Source organism: Falco naumanni, chromosome Z, assembly GCF_017639655.2.
Source record: "Falco naumanni isolate bFalNau1 chromosome Z, bFalNau1.pat, whole genome shotgun sequence".
In the NCBI taxonomy this organism is placed as follows: domain Eukaryota; kingdom Metazoa; phylum Chordata; class Aves; order Falconiformes; family Falconidae; genus Falco; species Falco naumanni.
The window spans coordinates 75673967-75691679 of NC_054080.1; the positions used below are offsets into that span (position 1 = coordinate 75673967).

General features: G+C 55.2%; 1 protein-coding gene across 2 annotated transcripts in view; it reads right to left on the bottom strand.

Annotated features, from left to right (window-relative positions):
- Positions 1-3128: 3128 nt before the first annotated feature.
- Positions 3129-17713, bottom strand: part of CNTFR (ciliary neurotrophic factor receptor) — a 210133-nt gene continuing 195548 nt past the window's right edge. For both annotated transcript variants that reach the window (XM_040580789.1, XM_040580788.1), the window contains exons 8-10: positions 7193-7373; positions 5249-5393; positions 3129-4343 (exon numbers count right to left, since the gene is read on the bottom strand). In XM_040580789.1, the coding sequence (XP_040436723.1) occupies position 4343; positions 5249-5393; positions 7193-7373 (327 nt within the window). In that variant the 3' untranslated portion in view covers positions 3129-4342. The remainder of the gene's footprint in view (positions 4344-5248; positions 5394-7192; positions 7374-17713) is intronic.

The following is a 17713-nucleotide window of genomic DNA, read 5'->3' on the forward strand; positions in this document are numbered from 1 at the left end:
GAAGCGTCACTGCTTTGAGGCTGAGAGTCACTGCTCTGAGGCTTTTTGAACAACACATAACCTCTTCTGGAGAGGCATAAGTCCTGATCTGGAGCCACCAAGGAATAAGATGGTTCAAAGCGGTCCTTTGCAGTCTTCCGTGACTGTCTGCCAGCTCTCCTTGTTACAAACTTTTGCCTTACAGCACTGTGGGGATGCCTGGGACTCTTGTAACACCCAGAGACCCCACCTGCAGCTCTGTCCACTGCTCTGTGTGGTGGTGGCTGACTCACTCAAAGCTCCAGGGCTCATTCCTGCATCAGTGGTAGTAAGCAGGAGCCTTTCCTTATGGTGGGACCCTGATGTCTGAGGCAGGATGCCTCCTGCCACTGCAGAAGAAAGTCCTGGGAGGAAGGCTATCATTTGCCAAGGGCATCCAGTGCTACATCTCTGTACAGGAGATGTAGGCATTTTCTGAACCAATACCCTGTGGTTTGGGGTGGGCTCTTATGTTTTGCCGGACTTAACACCGTTACAGGTTGAGGACTGGGAGAGGCTGGGCTCCTCCAAATCAAGCTGACTTTATTTACATCCTCACCCCTTGCAGATGCTGCTCTCATCCTGGGGATCACCCTTCCACCAGCTCCTGATGCTCTTGCCTCCACCTCCCACCTCTCCCTGTTGTGATGGAGGAGCACATTTTCCCCTTGGGGAGGAATTCTGCTCCTGTGCAAATAAGCAACAGCTCTCCTTTGCCAGCTGGCTTGGTGGATCTCACCTGGCATTTCCACGCGGCTTAGCAGGATGCTCTCATGCTTGGGTCTGGCTGTGCAGCTACCAGTGCGCCTACTCAGCAGCCAAGCCTGCCTTCACACATCTCTGCCTCTCTCCTCTCACCTGGGACTAATGCTCTGCCAGGGCCAAAACACACAGCACCGTGCCTGCTGATCCTTCTTTGCCCACCGAAGTGTGGTGCCCCATCAAAGCCCAACCACTCACCCCTGTCAGCCTGATTTGTGATAAATAAACTGCTTATTTACAGCTGGGGGCTCCAGACTCCTTGGAGGCTGGTGTGGGAGCAGGGAGCTTCTCCGACTATTGGGTCAGGAAGGATGAGGTCTCTGCTGGCACCCATCTCAGAGAGGGATGCAGGAGATGCAGGGATTCAGACCTGCTCCACTGCTCAGCCCATTCTTCAAGCAAGGGGGCTTTCTGCTTCCTACGAAGCTTTGCAGCCAGGAAATAGCTCCTGCTTTCCAGCCACACTTCTGATCCCTTTTGCAGAGTCTGGGGAGCTCAGCAAAGACTGTTCTTGCATCAGCAGCAGATGAAAACAACACGTAAGGTGGGATTTACTGACACATATGTACTGGGAAGATGCAGGGACCCATTGCGCCTAGCTGATGTATTGGATTTCAGGTTATGCGATGCACAGGTCTCTCTGAGTGCTGCAGTTCCCTCTTTCTTCCTGTATGGATTTATACTGCTAAGTGGATGGATTTTCTGCTTGGCAGGGATTCTCCCATGGGACCTTCCCCAGTTTGAAACATCTCTGCACATCTGTACGTAATATTGCTGGGGCACTTAATGAGTGGGCTTTTGTGACACCTCTTGCTTTATGGACTGCCACTTAATCTGGCCAGGTACTGCAGAGGGGCTGACAAACTGCATCCTGGAGCCAGGCCCGGGCTGCATGCCAGCTGCTGGAGGGTGCCCAGGACTGCATGTGAAAGCCACTGTTCTTGGATGGCTTCTCATGCAGCTGCCCCGGGCAGTGGGAGCACTGCTCCCTCAGTTCCTGAAACAGCTTGAGAGGGACAGGTTTCCTCTGTTTAATAACTTGAGATAGTGTGCCTCTGGACCTCGCATGGAGGTCCTGGGTGGAGATGAAGGCAATCCGTCTGTCTGGGATGCTTCCCCCAGGCAAGGACTTCGCCTGATGTTTTCATCTCTGCTAAGAGCTGTCCCTTCCCCCTGCCCCAAAGAGCCATCTGCTATGGTAGATTACCCTGGCTTTTAGCACTGTGAATCCATGATTAGTGCATAATTAATTATCAGATGTTTTTAACACTAATGAAACATTAATAAATGATGGAGGCATGTTGTCTGGTAATGGAACATTAACCAGTGAACCAAGCCAGGACGCAGGGCAGCACTGCTGCTGGCACAGCCAAGCCAGAGGCAGGGCTGCATGGGACTGAGCTCTCTTCTAATAAAGCCCCAGCACAGTTAAAATCACAGCCAGTCCCTGGTGGGAGCTAGCAACAGGCTTGGTGCTGCTTTCAGACTTTGCAGAGCCAGGGCTGGTGCTCCTTCACCTCCACCCTTCCCCCCCACCCACCCACCCACTCATCTGCCCATCTGTCTGTCCGCCCATGCATCCACCCATTCTTCCATCCACTCCCATCTCCTGACTGGAGAGGTGCTGCTGGCGCACTGGGCAGGTAATTTGCTAAAAGATTGAGCTTTTTTCCCCCTGGCATGAACTGCAGCTTAATGACATCTCTACCTCGGTGCTGACAGGCAAGGCACACGGGGAGAGGCCAGCCCCTGACACAGCACGCTTTGGTGCCCCCATTGCCTCTGTGCCAGGTCCCTGTGAGCCCTGCCCTGACTGAAGTTTAATTCAGAGCATCTGGGCAGTGGCATTTTCCTAATGTGAAATTATTAATCAGACAAGGAAAGTGCATTAATTGTGATGACATGCCACATGCAGCCTCCAGGCTGCAGTGGGACGCAGGCAGGTCTCCATCCTCTTGCCTGCCGGAGGGATGTCAGGGTATGGCCAGAGCTCAGGGACACATGCGACCCCTGAGGGCATGTGAACAGTGATACGTGGCACCTCCCCATCACAGTATGGGTGCCACATAGGGTGGTGAAAACCATCTCCTTTACATCACCAGGGGTCTCCAGGGGTAGGCACCCCCACACACACGTTCTCAGGATGTCCCAAAGGCCAGTTTTTGTGTCCCCCATCCCCTAGGGGAGGCAATGCTATGACCTCAGGCCCCAAGGCAGGCTCCAGGGTCTCTGTGTCCCCCTCACTGCCATCCCCATATCCCCATCACAACCAGCACTACGGATGAGAACAGGCAGCCAAATTCACCCACACCCGTCAGAGGGGAAATAACACCCAGAGCTGCCAGTCATCATGAAATGATCATTTAATGAAGACGGTCTCTCCTGGTGCATGTGTGTGTGCGTGTGTGTGCATTTTGTCTGTGTGAGCTTTTTTTTATCCCCTCTATTATTTCGGTTTTTTTGATTCTTTTTTTTTTTATATATATACATCTATAAAAAATTCAAATACAGCATGTCAACAGTGGGTATACTAGGACGTACGGTATTAAATACTGCGCATGGGTCCAGGCAGGGGCAAGAGGAGGTGTCTTTACAAAACAGGGCTTGGGGCAGGATGGGGAGGAGAGCAGAGCAGGCATGGGGACAGCCGAGGACAGTGGGGAACAGCAGGGGACAGGTCTGCAGGGCTTCAGCTTTAAAGGCAACAGCAGAGCTATTCTGCTTTTGTTGGAGAGTGAGACAAAGACGTCAACGGGGGGGGGCAATTCCCTGTATCCAACATGGTTAAAAGTTTGGGGGTGATGTGGGGATGGGCTTGGGGGCAGTGAAGAATCCTGCAGGTTGCTGGGGGGGCCAGCCAGAGGGGCAGCTCTCCCAAGTGCTCAGCAGGGGCAGGGGGGGGGGTATCGGTGTTTCCTTTTTTTTTCATTAAAACCCTGCTAGCTCCCTGCTCCCCACCACACTTGTGAAAGCCACCAGTTCTTCCCTCCATCGTCCCCTTGGAGGGGACCAAGACCCCCCACCCATGCACCCCTCCAGATTCACTGCACGGTCGAGAGCTTGGGGAAGCGAGTCCGGTCCTTGGGGAACCCCCTTCTGCCAGAGGAGGGTACAGCTGGGAGCATCATTCCCCTCACCACCACCCCCATTTTCATATCCCCTTTTCTCGGTGCGCCGTCACTCTCTCTGTCACCCATCTGGGCAGCGGGGGCGGCGGGCACGTCTTTGGCATGGGGGGGTTAGCTGTATGAGTGGGGTCCTCAGCTGTGGCACAGTGTCCGGGCTCGCTTCGCCTTGCTGGGAAAAGAGGGGCGGGGATGGGTGGGACAAATGCGTCTCCTTGCTCCGGGCTGGGAGAGAATTTCGAGGCTCCCCAGGGGACGGCAGCAGCTCTGTCCTCCTCCGAAGCGATGGCGAGAAGCGTGATACGTCCTCAACGTGTGCAAAATCGAAGAGATAAGAGACTCAACCCGGGAGGGGGGGGCGGCAAGGCGAAGGTGGTGGTGGTGGTGGGCGGTGGGAAGGTGTCTGCGCTGGGCTGCGATGGATGGACAGACGGGGATCTGCGAGCACAGAGAAGATAGGTCACTGCTCCAGCTCCAGGCTCAGCTGTGCCCAGCCACCAAGGGGGACACACCAAGCAGAATTTGGCCTTTTTCCACAGGGAAATTCACCCCTTCCTAGAAGCCAGGTGCCTAAACACGTCACCTCCACCTCCTCCTCCCAGGGCTGGACCCTGCCCATCCACCCCTGGCTGCGTGCCACTGCCTGTCCCCTTGCCTCTGCTGACACCACATGTGGAGATGACACAGCTGGAGGGGAGAACAGGACTCTTTGCCCACATGAGTTGCCTCACGATGGCTTCTTGGGCACTGAAGAATGGGTGGCACGTCCTTTATCCCCCAAAGTTACACATGTGGTGGCTGCCAGGATTACTCCCCCAGTCACTGGGCAGAGCGGGTACAGTGAAAGGACGTGGGGGGACATGAGACAGCAGCCCTGGCCTGGAGAGAAGCAGGGCATTTTGGGCTCTCCAGGCTGCCAGTTCCATTCTAAGCCAAATGCATCTTTGAATTGTATGAGCTTGGACAATTTTTAGTCTGTCACTGTGCAAAGGCCTTAGATTTCCATGTGGTTTTAAAATACCAGCAGTGGGGAGGGGGAAGGGCTGCTGAGAATGAGGCATCAAAGACTGACCCCTTTGCAGGCTTTGCAGAAAATGTTTGAAAAGCCATTTTTGAGATCTCCACCAGAACATCCAATCTGGATAAGCAGCCAGATTTGATGCATGTACAAAAAACTGCAAGAAACCCCAAAATGGCTCTTTTCTCAGTGCCCTTCACCCACAGCCTGGTTGGAACATCCCCTTCTCAACCACACTGGAGTCCCTGGGGTCCCCATATCCCTGCCCCCACCCTCCCGGCATCCACATCCCATCTCTTACACTGCCAGTTTGGGACATACTCACTAAATAAAGAGGACACCATAGGCAGCCACGACCAGTCCAGCTGTCCAACACACTGCCACGGCCCCGCTGCCCACCACAGCCCCCTTGTCGCAGATCTTGGTGGTGGGGGGCGGCATGAAAGAGGAGGTGCTAGCGCTTGTTGTCTCTGCAGGGAGGGAAAGTGGATGGCAAAGGGAGCCCTGGTGCTCCGGGTTGCATCCTGTATGAGCAGCTCCAGTCCCTGGCCAGTGGGGACATGGCATCGCCCCATCCCAAAATCGCCCCTCCCAGTGCCATGCCAAACTAGGGCTGTGGTGAGGGGATGGGATGGTGAACCAGGGGATGGTATGATCCATGAGACTTTCCTTGCTCTAACACAGGACCCAGTGCTTGGAGAGGCTCGCACCACCAGGCAGAACTGGGCATCCCTCCCCATCCCACCCTGCTCAGTCAGGCTACTCTGTTCATTAGCTCTGTGGGAATTTTGGCTAGGAAGTCATGATGACATGGCTACAAGTGCTCAGCAGAGAGCATCCCTTGCCCAGGGAACATTCCAGACATGGCTGAGACTGTGGGGCTGGTTTGCAGGGCTTGTCCTCCTCTATACAGGATCAGACGGGTTGTCTGTGTCTGCAGAGGGCTGCAGGATTGCAGGGAAGGCTTGTATGGGCGGTCAGGCTAGGGCAGCTCTGGTCACATGCAGAGGGTCTCGGAGTGCCCCCAGCCAGACAATCTTTAGTGGATGCTGGGGGCCACAGGTGTCTGCCTCAGCATCTGATTTCAGACTCCACTGAGGTGTCACAGCAAGGCTTAGCCCCAGAGCCAGGCTGTCCCACATCAGCACTTCATGGCTGCAGCCAGCTGCATGCACAGGGACATGTGTGTGAGGGACACCTGTGTGAGGGACATGTGTGTGCCTGCACTGGGAGCTGGTAGGCACCATGGGAAGTGGTTTTTGCATTAGCACGATGCAGGGGGATATAGAAGTGAACCCAAAATTCTGACACCAGCACCCCTGCAAGGTGTGCCTGCACTCCTTGTGGGGATTTACCTCCTGGGGATGAGGGGATGCAAATCCCCATTGCTGCCTGAATCCTCAGGTGCTTTACTGGGTGCTGTTTCTGCAAGGGAGCGTGTCTCTGTGTAGGAGGTACCACCACCCACCAGCAGTGGGGCTTGCACATACTGCATCCCCATGCAGAGAGCATCCCCAGGGCCCACAGAGGTTTGTGCACAGTTCTGGCTTGCACCCACATGCTGGGGTCTGCATGCACAGATGAGGTAGGGTTTGGAGGGTGGGGGCACTGAGCACCCCCCACCCCACATGCACACCTGGCCGCCTCACACACGTGGCCCCAACTAGAAGCCCGCTCGCTGCCTGCCTGCCTGCACACCAGCCAGTGCTTCCCCCCGCCTCACTGCCGGTGCCAGCCGGGGGAACTGGTGCAGGGTCTGCTCCAGCCCTTCTGGGAAATGGAGGGCTGATAACACCCATTTGGACACAGTCCCAGCTCTTTCCTAGAAACAGAGGCTTGTTAACTCTGTGGCTTTTATTTCAAATTGGCATCACTCCGAGCCATTGTGTGGGGTCAGAGGTGTGGAGGGGATGCAGCTCTCCAGGAAGGCTGGCAAGGGGCAGCGCTCCGAGGAATAATAATAATAACAGCAACAACAACCACCACCACGAAATCTCAGCCTTGTCACACCCCAGGCGTCCTGCAAGGAGGATGCTGGAGCCAGGTGAGCTGAGTCAGCACCCCTCAGGCCACAGTCGCGCCAGCTGCCAGGGCCATGGGTGGGGGGCAAAGTGTAGGGTGAAGGGCTGCAGCATCCCCGGGTGCTGGGGGAATTTCCTTGCCTGGGGACAAAACCTGCATAGAGCCAGACGGGGGGATCCTCAGACAGGACTCATGGGCTCCCCCTACTATGGGCACAGCCTGTTTGTACTGGGAGGGGGGCTCTCACCTGTGACCTGGGCCTCCGTGGTGAGGTGCTTGGGCTCCTCTGTCCAGGGGGTGGCATGGACAGCCACGCTCCAGTCACTCCACGTGCCGATGTCATTGTCTTTGGCTGCCACCTGGATGATGTACTCCTTGCCAGCGTAGGCATCTGTGATGGTGTGTGATGTCCCATCTGAAAGCTCAACCTGAGGGCAGCGGCAGTGAGAGGAGGGTGGTCAGAGGAAGCCCCAGCAATGGGAGGCATAAGATGATCAGCATGTTTAGCTCAGCTAAGGCATGACAAGACTTTACCAGCACTTTGGGAAGTGCTGTGGGGTTTTTGGCAGAGGCGTGAGCCCAGGACAGGGATGCAGGGGGAGAATGCTCTAGCTGCAACTAAGCCGAAGGGCTGGTGAGACCCCGTCCTGCTCCCAAACTCACAGTGCTGGAGTGGAGCAGCTTCCTCTAGAGGTCACCAGAAACTAGCAGATATGCGGGTGGGCTTGCCTCGGACGTGTTAGCGTGGCTGCGAGCAGACATCCAGGGCAGTGGCTGGGGTGGGTGCACACGCTTCCCGGACATCACTGCCAATGCTTGGGAAGAAGCTTCCCCCACCAGCACATCTCTAGCCACCCTGCTCCTGGTCCTACGGGTGTCCCACCGGCTTGGCTTGCATCCCTCTGGCTGGGCCCTTGGACAGCTATCAAGCCACGTCCAGCTGTCTTTCCTTCCTAGAAATATTCCCTCTGTACTATTGCCGCTGCTGCCTGGGCCATGGCATGTCCTGCCATCCTCCTGGGGACGCGGCTGCTGGTGCAATGGTTTAACCCCAGGCTGTGTCCAAACCTTCTGGGGATCACTGATCCACTGGGAGCTCGGCTAATGGACAGGCGGATGCAGGTGTTCAGCAGAAATGCACGCCCATCACACAGACACCAGTGAGCAACCACGCCTGTCTGACAGAGGAGGGGGGCTCAACACCCAGATGACCTTCCAGGGACTGAACCAGGCTTGGCCTCAGAGTCCTTAGGGTATGGAGGGGACCACAGCAGGAGCATCCCACAGAGGCAGTGTGGGAGATTGCCCTCCACCTGCCTCTGAGGCTAAGGACCAACACACTGCCAGCTTCTTTCCCCCTCTCTGATGCCTGTGCATGGCATGGGGGGGACATAGGGCACCCTTTGTCCTTCCCCTGTGCTCTGGCTGACACAAACCACCTTCTTTCCAGACACATCTGGATAATAAAGATGCTGGGGACTGAGGAATGGTGTGGGTCTGACACAGCCCACCTGTGAGTGCTGGTGCCCAGCCAGGGGCTCATACTTAAGCAGAACAAGTGACACTTCATGGGTAGAGGGAATTTCATGGCGCAGCCTGCATGGGGACCTCCACATCTCCCCAGCCACCCAGGAGGTCAGCCATAAGATCCCACTGCCCCAGGGAGCACCACCAGCTGAGTTTTATTAGAATCTCAGTTCAACAACAGGAGTAAGATGGAGCCAGACTTCTGCCTGGTCCTTGATCACATCCCAAAGCCCAAAGTCAGAAAAGCTCCACCATTGGGACGCCCAGGGATACCTGGGCCAATGCACCTGCAGGATGAGGCTGCTCTGGCACTGTGGCTTTACACACGCAGGGATGGTGTGCACACCAGGGACAGGTGTGATAGCCTGGCCAGCAGGCAGCGTGGTTAATCTCATCACCTTGCTGCTTGCAGGGTTACCTGAAAAGTAGGAACCCACTCTGAGAAAGTCCCAACCTTTACCCAGTCCCCCCAGTACAGCATGTGCAACTGCCTAGCACAGATTTAATCCCTTTGGCATACAAACCACAGCCCCCCTGGCTTTTACAGCCCCTCTGGGGGATCCCTGACGGGGAGGGAGGCACTTTTACTTTCTTGCTCTGGGTGACAGTCTTCCCTTCTCTATTCCCTCTCCCAGCAGCACATCCAGCCGGCTGCTTGGCACAGCAGGGCCCTTGGGCTCTGAGTTCCCAGCTGCTCACACTGCCCAGCCTGAGCCCGCAGAAGCCCTGCATCTGGAGCACATCTGGAGGCAGGCCCGGATGGTCCCCCCAGCAGCCGTCGGGGAGCAAAGGGCCTCCTGTGAGGCGCAAAGCTGCTACCAAACCTCAGCAGGTGAGCAGCGCAGAGAAAGGCACGTGTCTGCCTCATTGCTGCAGATTTTGGAGCTGGATGGAGGGAGGCTGTGTCCCTCCTCTCCTCCCACCACCAGCTTGGGCCTGACACCCACAGCGCTGGCGGGATGCAAACGGTTGATGCCTGTGGCTTCACTGCAGGGCTTGTGCCAAGCCAAGACATGCCTAAGCCCTAAACTACCATTAAGCAAAAGCACTGGGACAACTGGTCCCTGAGTCCATCTCTACCATCCAGGGGACACCTTCCCACCGCACTGGGGGTCTCACCATTGGTTATGACCCACTGGCATGAGGGCAGCTATCTGGGGGTCTTGCCAAGGGCATCTGAGGTCAAAGCCTGCTCAGAGGGAGTGTGGCATGGGGGGCAGTGACCTCAGGGGCTCTTTGCAGGGTCTCCTTGAGCTGCCAGCATGCCAAAAAGGCTGAGAGCAAGCCCTGGGTCACAGGTGCTGCCTCCTGTCCAGGTAACAGGGTCAGGCTTAGAGCAGTCCTGTTTAGCAGCTCACAGATCCCCAGCAGAGTCTATACCAGGGAGGTAGCTGCTCCTATCCTGGGGCTGGGCACAGCCCATCCTACAGGAAAAGGGGTTTGGACCATTTCACTTATGGGACAGGTGAAAACTGAAATCCTGTAAGGTCTGGGCAGAAGGGAGGATGGGGAAAAGAAGATGAGGAGAATGCCAGTCCCTCCTGCAGGACATGGCTGTGCATCCTCCAATCCGCTGGGGGTCTTGGCTGAGACACACCCCACGAACCTCACCAAGCTCCAGCCTTTCTCAGCCAAGGATCAAAGCCCGAGCTGGATCAGGTCCTCAGAGGTGATGGGCTCTTGGCACCCACTGCTGCACCCAGCAAAGCTGAGGAGAATTCTGCACCCTCTTGTCATAGGGACACACCTTCATGGCCCAGGCATCCCAGGATGGGTTGGCAGGACAGGAGACCTGCCAGGCTGTGAACCACCTGGCCCATGCAAAGAGCCACACTTGGCAGAGCACCTCCCCACAGCCTTGCGGTGCGCTGAGGCTGTCCCTGACACCCAGACCCTGGGATTCATGTCCCTGCCACCAGATCCAGTTACTGCTCACAGGCGCACTGCCTGCAGGCACAGTGGGGTGGGATGCACGTGCAGGACCATGCACACCACACAGTGGGGACCCGCCTGGATGGGATCACCCCAGAGCTCTTCAGTGGCATCCACCAATTTGGATGGCAATGCCAAGGTCATCAAACTCAATTAATTCCTAATGACAATGAAATTAAATGAAACCTCACTGGGTGAGCTGCCAGCCCCCTGCAAGCCTGTTACTCCCAGCTTGGCATGTGCTGGGCCAGGGGTGCCTTGGAAGTAGGGAATGGGTACAGGACTTGGAAAGATGCTGGGGTTATCTAGCTGGTGTGTGGTGCTCTCTAGGTCTTTCAGCATCTTCTGAGCCCCCCGGCTGCTCTCTTGAGCCCTGCAGCAAGCAGGCTGCATGCAGGCTGGCCCCACTGGCCTGGCCAGGCTGGTCCCACCGGCCTGGCCAGGCTGCTGCTCCATCCAGAGCATTTTCTCCAGCCCAAAGAGCTGTCCCAGCTGAGCACTTCCCCTTGAGAGCAATTCCCTCCTCTCCCAGGCCACAGCCAGACTGCAGCTGAGTGTTTGCAGATGGGTGGTCAAAGGCACAACAGGGTCAAGGCTGTGCCTTGCCTGGAGGGGGATATTCTCCCAGGACCCAGGCTAGAAGACCTGGAGGACCTTCTCTGTAGGACCTGGGAGGATGCTGCCCTAAGCTTCTCTTTAGACAGCAGATGAAAAGTGAAGGCATAGATGACAGCGTTCATCTGGCCCCACACACATGATCTCTGCATGCAGCACTTCTGAGTGGGCAGCTGGGGGACACATCCAGTATTTGCCATGTGGGTGAGAAAGTCCCTGGACGGGTGCCCATGGCTCAGCACAGAAGTGCAGCAGCAGATGGGAAAGCACGTGGGGACTGGGTCCAACAGGACATAGATATGGAGAGCTGGGGGGGTTGGGGGGACACTGGGGAGGTCGTGGGGAACGGATGGACATGCAGCATCAAAGGCAGAAGGAGAAATTCCTTAATCCGTGTCCCCACCACACAGAGGCAAAAGTTGAAGGAAGGCTGCACATGGTAATTTTTTTGGCTAGGGGGTTATGTGTGTCATTGCCTGCTTTTGTGCACCTGCCAAAAGCCACTCCAGCTGGTTGTGAAGCACCACCCAGATTAATGAGAGATCAGTAGCCAGTGCAATGCAGAGCTATTAGCAGAGAGAGAGAGAGAGAGAGAGAGAGATATGAAAAAAAAGCCCTTGAACCCAGTAATGCAGCTGACAGCTTGCCGACGACAGTGTGGGCTGGGATCCCATTCCCTGCCATGGCCACATATCCCATCAGCCTGCTTGGAAAGGTAACGGGGCTGTCAAGGGACACCCAGTGCCCCACTCACAGCCACAAGCACCAGGATAAGCCGAGGGGTCAGTGCCACATGGATGGTATGGGGACAGACACCCAGGGCAGGTGGAGGGGAGGACTTCCCAGCACTCAGCTTTCCCCCCGTCTACGCTGGTCCTCTCTGCACATGTGCTAGAGGGCTGGGGACATCCACAGCAGCCATCCACACCAGGCACGGAGCAGGGGACATCTACGTGCACCCTTGTCCCAGTCCCTGCCTACAGACTGGTGGCAAGTGCTCGGCACAGCAGGAGTTAAGAAAGCTATGCCTCACTCTGGGTTCTCCCTGCTCCTGCTGCCCCCAGCCCACCCTGCTAGAGTGCCCCAGCAGTAAAAAAGGTCAATGTGCTCAGTTCCCACCCTAGCTCTGCTCCTGGTCCAGCATGACCAGGTAGCAATTACTTGCAAGCAAAGTGATGCACAGGCAGGTCTGAAGCCCAGATGGCATTTGGAAGGTGATGGGGGAAAGAAAACCTCAACCCTCCCTGCCCCGGCAGCTGGGCGGGGGGCTGGCGTGTGTTGGAAGGAGGTGGAGGGAGAGAAGGGGGGATCAGATGCCTCCTCCTCTGCATCCCACATGAAAATGTGTTTGCCAGCTCCCCTGTGGCGGCAGTGGCTCTGCTTTCCATTTCTTGACACTTTCCTGCTCCCCAGCACGGCTCCCAGTGTGGGAAGGGGATGCTCCACTGCCGTGAACTAGCAATGTGGGGATGGGGGGTTGGCAACCCAGTGGGCTCAGTTTCACAGCCTCTTTTCCCCACTTGTGGCCAGATCCTGCCATCTGGCTGCAAATGAGTTTTGCAGGGACTCATGCTACACATGTAGCTGCTGTTTCAGGTGCCTTCAGTCCCAGTGATTGCAGGGGGATCATGGCAGGCTCCCATCTGCCCTGGGGAACAGGCTAAACCAAAAGCAGGAATAACCCCCAAGCAAGCCACCATGCCGGTGGGAAGTGCAGGAGGATGGCTGCAAGCAGCCACTGCAGCGCACAAAAAGACGTCGCCAAATGGAAAAGAAATGTTTTCCTTTTTCCCTTTCAAAGCCATGTCTGGAGAGTAAATAGGTCTGACATTCATTACTAATAAACGAGCCCCCACATACCTCCTCCTTCCGCAGTGCCGCAGGAATCAGTTGGGCTAACCCCAGACAAAACTTTCTGCCCAGACTCTGGAATAACTAAAAGGTTGGGGAAAGTGAATGACACCATCCTTATTTTCTGCCAGCTGGGCAGTGGAGAAACCCAGCAGGGTCTGAGCTGTGGTCTCTGCTGTCACACCCCCCCAGCAAAAGCTGCTGTGCTGCTGCTGCACATAGCTCATCCCTGCTGCCGGTCTGGGAGGATGTGTTATCACAGGGCTCCTCTGCAGCCTGGGTTGTGTCACACCAGATGTGGCTGAATGGCTCCCTTCTGGCTTAAAATAAAGACCATCTTTGAAAGCAAACATGTAAGATCATTAATAATGGGACTTTTTCTCCGGATGCGCCGTCCCCTCCTGCCAAGTGACAACTGGCAGAGCTTGCTTTTGCTTGTGGCTGTGGGGAAGACGGGACCAGGGATGCTCGGGGTGCTCAGCACCAGCTCTAACCCTGTTTAGTGCTGGCATCTGCCTCCCACAGATGCATTTACCATGCTGATGCAGTAGGCTGGCAGTGAAAGCAGATAGGTGCAGCTTGTGCGTGGACATCACGGGGCAGGGGCACTTGCCTGGCATGGTCTGCACGTGGGCAGGAAAAACTAAATTTGATGGTGCCGTCCTACCTACGTGTATCTGTGCAAGCATGCAGGTGAGTACATGCACACAGGTGTGTGCATTAGTGCCCTGCAGCTTAGTTGCACCTTTACGGCTGCCTTTGGAGGCCTGATCCTGCCAGGTGCTCAGTGCTTTTAGGTCTGATTTCTAGCTGTTCCCAAGGGGGATGAGAGCACCCAGATACTGCCAGCCAAGGATCCAGAGCCCAGCCCCATTCCTGGAGCTGGGAGAGATAGAAAAGGTGATTTCTGAGCATTTCCCACCTCCATCCTCCTCTGAGGCACCCTCTGCTCCAGCACTCCCTGTCCCATGCCACGCTGCGAGTGATACAATTACAACCTCAACATTTTGCTCCCACCTATTAATTTCTTTTTATTTTTTTTCTTTTCCTTCTTTTTTAATCACTGACTTTGCAGCCAGGAGGAAAAGGGAGAGAAGTGCTGCAATAAAAGTTATCAGGCGTGAAGCTGTAACCAGGCTTGCTCAGGGTGACCTCCCTGCCAAGGTTGCCTTGCAAAGAGGGGGAGCGCAGGCAAAGCAGCAGAGTCATAGGGACGGTGCAAATGGGTGCCCAGAAGCATGCCTGCTGCAAAGTGACATTGCTGTCACACCGGTGGGGACACAGCTGCGGATTGCGGTAGCACTAATTGCCTTCCCCAGCTCCATCCCTCCCCCTTGCCTGTTGCTGGCAGGATACGCACTAGCACACACCCTTCGGCTAATTCAGGCTGCTGCACCAAGGCAGGAACTTCCAGAGACTGCCTGCGAAATTCACCTATCTGACTGAAAAATGTTGCTTGGCCTTGGGAGATGAGCCTGAGCCCACCCTGGCAGCCACCCCCTGACACGAGTGATGGTGACCAGCCCAGTGGACCATGCCCTCCTCACACCAACAAACCCAACCACTAAATACTTGGCAATACCCACAAATTGCCCGTTCCTGTCCCCAGATCCCCATCACTTGCCTGGATCAGAGCTGCTCAGCAGCAGAGCTGGCAGAGATGCCTGCATCAGGGGCTCTGTGGCCCCAGCTACTAAAATCCCAGGATGATGGAAGCACCTCTGTTTGCTTTTCTGAAGAGGGATGTTTCCAGCCTTTGCAAATGCTTTTAGGCATGGCTCTAACGCTTCCAAAACAGAAGACGAAGGAGAGAACCCAACCACATTATTAGCTTTAAATATCTCATGACCTTTTACTGCAAATCTCAAGATTTGAGGCACAGCCTGCCTCACGGTTCGTTAACATTTCATGTTGTCAGCGCCGCCAATGGGTTCAATTAGACTTTGTGATGGCATCTGCAAATTGCTGGCAACCTACCGGAGGAAATCCTCCCTTGGTCTGGCCACCAGCTCTGATGCTGCTTAAGAAATACCTTCTGAGCCTTGCCATGCTCCCAGGACGTGCACCGAGCTGGTCAGTGCTGAGCACATGCAAAGCTCTACCCAAAAACTGGGAAAAGGGGAGATCCTGCTCCAGCAAATGCTATAGAGTGGGAGCAAATTGGGTGCAAGACGTGCCCTGGGCTCTGCAAAGATGCTCGGGATGGCGCCTGGCCACCCCCCTGCATCTAGGGGTGAGCGTGCAGACGTGCTTGCAGGGAGATCACATGTGTGAGCATGGTGATCGCTGCTGTTGCGAGTTAACTGAAGGAGCCTGTAAAACCAGAAACAGGCTATTAGCAATCCATTAGGAAAGGGTATCCAGTTCCAGCCTAGGTAAGCCATTAGAGGAACATCTGAGAGCATTAGGAGAGCTCGCCTGGGGCCAGGATGGGGCTATAAAACAGAAGAGGAAACCACGCTAATCTGGCTTGAATTACAAACTTAAAAGCAGGAGAAAAATAAAGGATACCCTAAACATTTAATGTTTTATATTTAGGAGACAGAAGGAGAGATTCTGCCAAAAGAAGAGAATAAAAAACCTGTTTAGGCTACAAATATCCCGTCTTTCTTTTGGCAGCAGAGAAACCACCAGCACCTCTTCCAGAAAGGGAGGAGCGTGACTTTAAAGTTGCTTGAGATTCAGAGCGAGCTCAGTTCTGGCAGGCCTGAGGGGAGTCGGTGGCCACCCGATATGACATGACGTGTCACGTCTGCATCCCAATCAGCTGGGAAATGCCCGTGTCCAGGTTTGAGGAAGCTGCTATGAGGTGGCAGGATAGTGCAAGAAGCATCTAGCATATGCCCTACCGCACACTCAGGTGGAAACCCATCATCATCATCTCTCCATAATAATTCCAAGAGCACATCATCATAATTCCCACAGCAAACTGCAACACGAGAGCTGCCTAGTGGCCTGAGCAGAAAGGCACTGCTGAGCAGGGGAAAGGGAGAGCAAACGGCATACTATTGCTCAAACCCACCTTTGCGAAGCACTGGGAAGGGGATGAGGGCATACCCCCAGCTCTGGGTCAGCCCCAGATGTAGCGGGGGGGGTGCTTGGGCCAAGCATTGCCTGCCTCTCTCTTGGGAGGGGAACTGCATTTATGGCTAGCTTGTGTAGTGGCGGTCTCAGTAAGATCCACTACTCCTGCCACGGATGGCTTCATCTTCTGGTGCCAAGGCTGGCATTATTAAAATCCTGAAAGGAAAAGCCTGGGAGAAAGCAGATGCTGATTGAATCAGGCCCTACGGTATTCAACAGCTCGACATCCATCTGATCCTATTAGTGCTCATTCGGTCCTGCCTGCCGAGGTGCTGTGCATAAATCAGACCCTGCAAAGATAACGGGAGGTGGAGGGAAGAAAGGGGAGATGCTGCCAAGAAATGCCAGGTGCGAGCGCAGCCTGCATGGACATTCCAGGCTCTGGGCAGTCTCCTGTGCTCCTGTGTGGGTTTGCTCCCACAGGGATGTTGGGCTTCCCACAGGGCTGCCACAGGGGTGGCAGGAGATGCTTAAAATCTACAGCTGGTGCATGGGTGAGTTGCCACCAGGACAGGGATGGGGATCAGTGTGGGAACCTTGGGCACACAGGGATGTGCCAGAGCATGATGTTATCCAGCTCCTCCCAGCTGCTGTCGGAGACTTCTCCTGCCAGACTCCCAAGCTGCCCCATTGTCAGCAAGCAGGTTGTATGCAATTACTTTTCCATGCTGGCAGCCAGTGGGGACAGCAAGAGCTAAGACGGGGGCAGCTTGTGGCGGGAGACCTTCACCTTGGCAAGAATTTAGACATCCCCATGCAAGCATGGCATGTATGACCACTGCATTCTTTCTCAGGGCATTTGCCCCTTCAAGGAGAGACCAACACCACCACTGTAGGACAAGCTGGATGTTTGAGCTAGACTTGGCCCTACCACACCATGTCCTTCCCTTTCCTGGCTGGATTTGAGGGAATGGGGACACCCCCCAAGATGCCCACAAGCAACAGGTCAAGCAAAGCAGAACGCAGTATGGATTGGGCATGCTCCCAGCATGCTGGCATTGGCGAAGTTCATTTTTGGGTGCAAACCCCTGCATTTGAGCCCAACTGAACTAAGCAGGCTGAGCATACCAAGGGGGTCTGGGGTCGGAGCAGCTCCAGCTGCTGCAGCACTGCCATCCCCTGGTGTTTGGGAGCTGATTGAATTAGACTTTGCAAATAATTCATCTGATGAATAGTGGCAGTTTTCCTCAAATCATCCACAAATCAGATTTTTCATTACCCAGCTGGCGGGGCAGAGTCAGAAAACAAGGCTGATACCTTACTCGCTGAATGCTTCCACTTGCTCACCAAGCAAATTGCTCCCCAGATGCACTTCTCCATCAGCCAGTGACAGGGTACATGCCTCTTGCAAGGGGATATTGATTAAAAGAGGTACCCAGGAGTGCTGTGCCCTCCCAGAACACAGGGACATGAGCCCTTCCCAGCCTTCCTTGTACCCACTCTGAGGGCTGGTACCTTGAGCTCTCTCCATACCTCAGGGTATCTTTAAATAGGAGAAATCAAGTTTTTACTGCCCTAGAACTGCCTTTTCCAGTCAGGGTGGCCCTGCCACTGGTGTCACCAACACCTCCATGTATTTCCCACCATTTCTGCCTGCCTGAGATCACTCAGGGAGAGGCCACACTGTACCCGCAGAGGCTCTGTGGTGAGGGGACTGGCAGGGCTTGGCCTTGCAAATATAATACCTAATATCCAGTGATGGAGGGACCAGCCACCCTGAGGGTGTCAAGGCAGGAGGCAGCGCACTGGCTCTCTCATC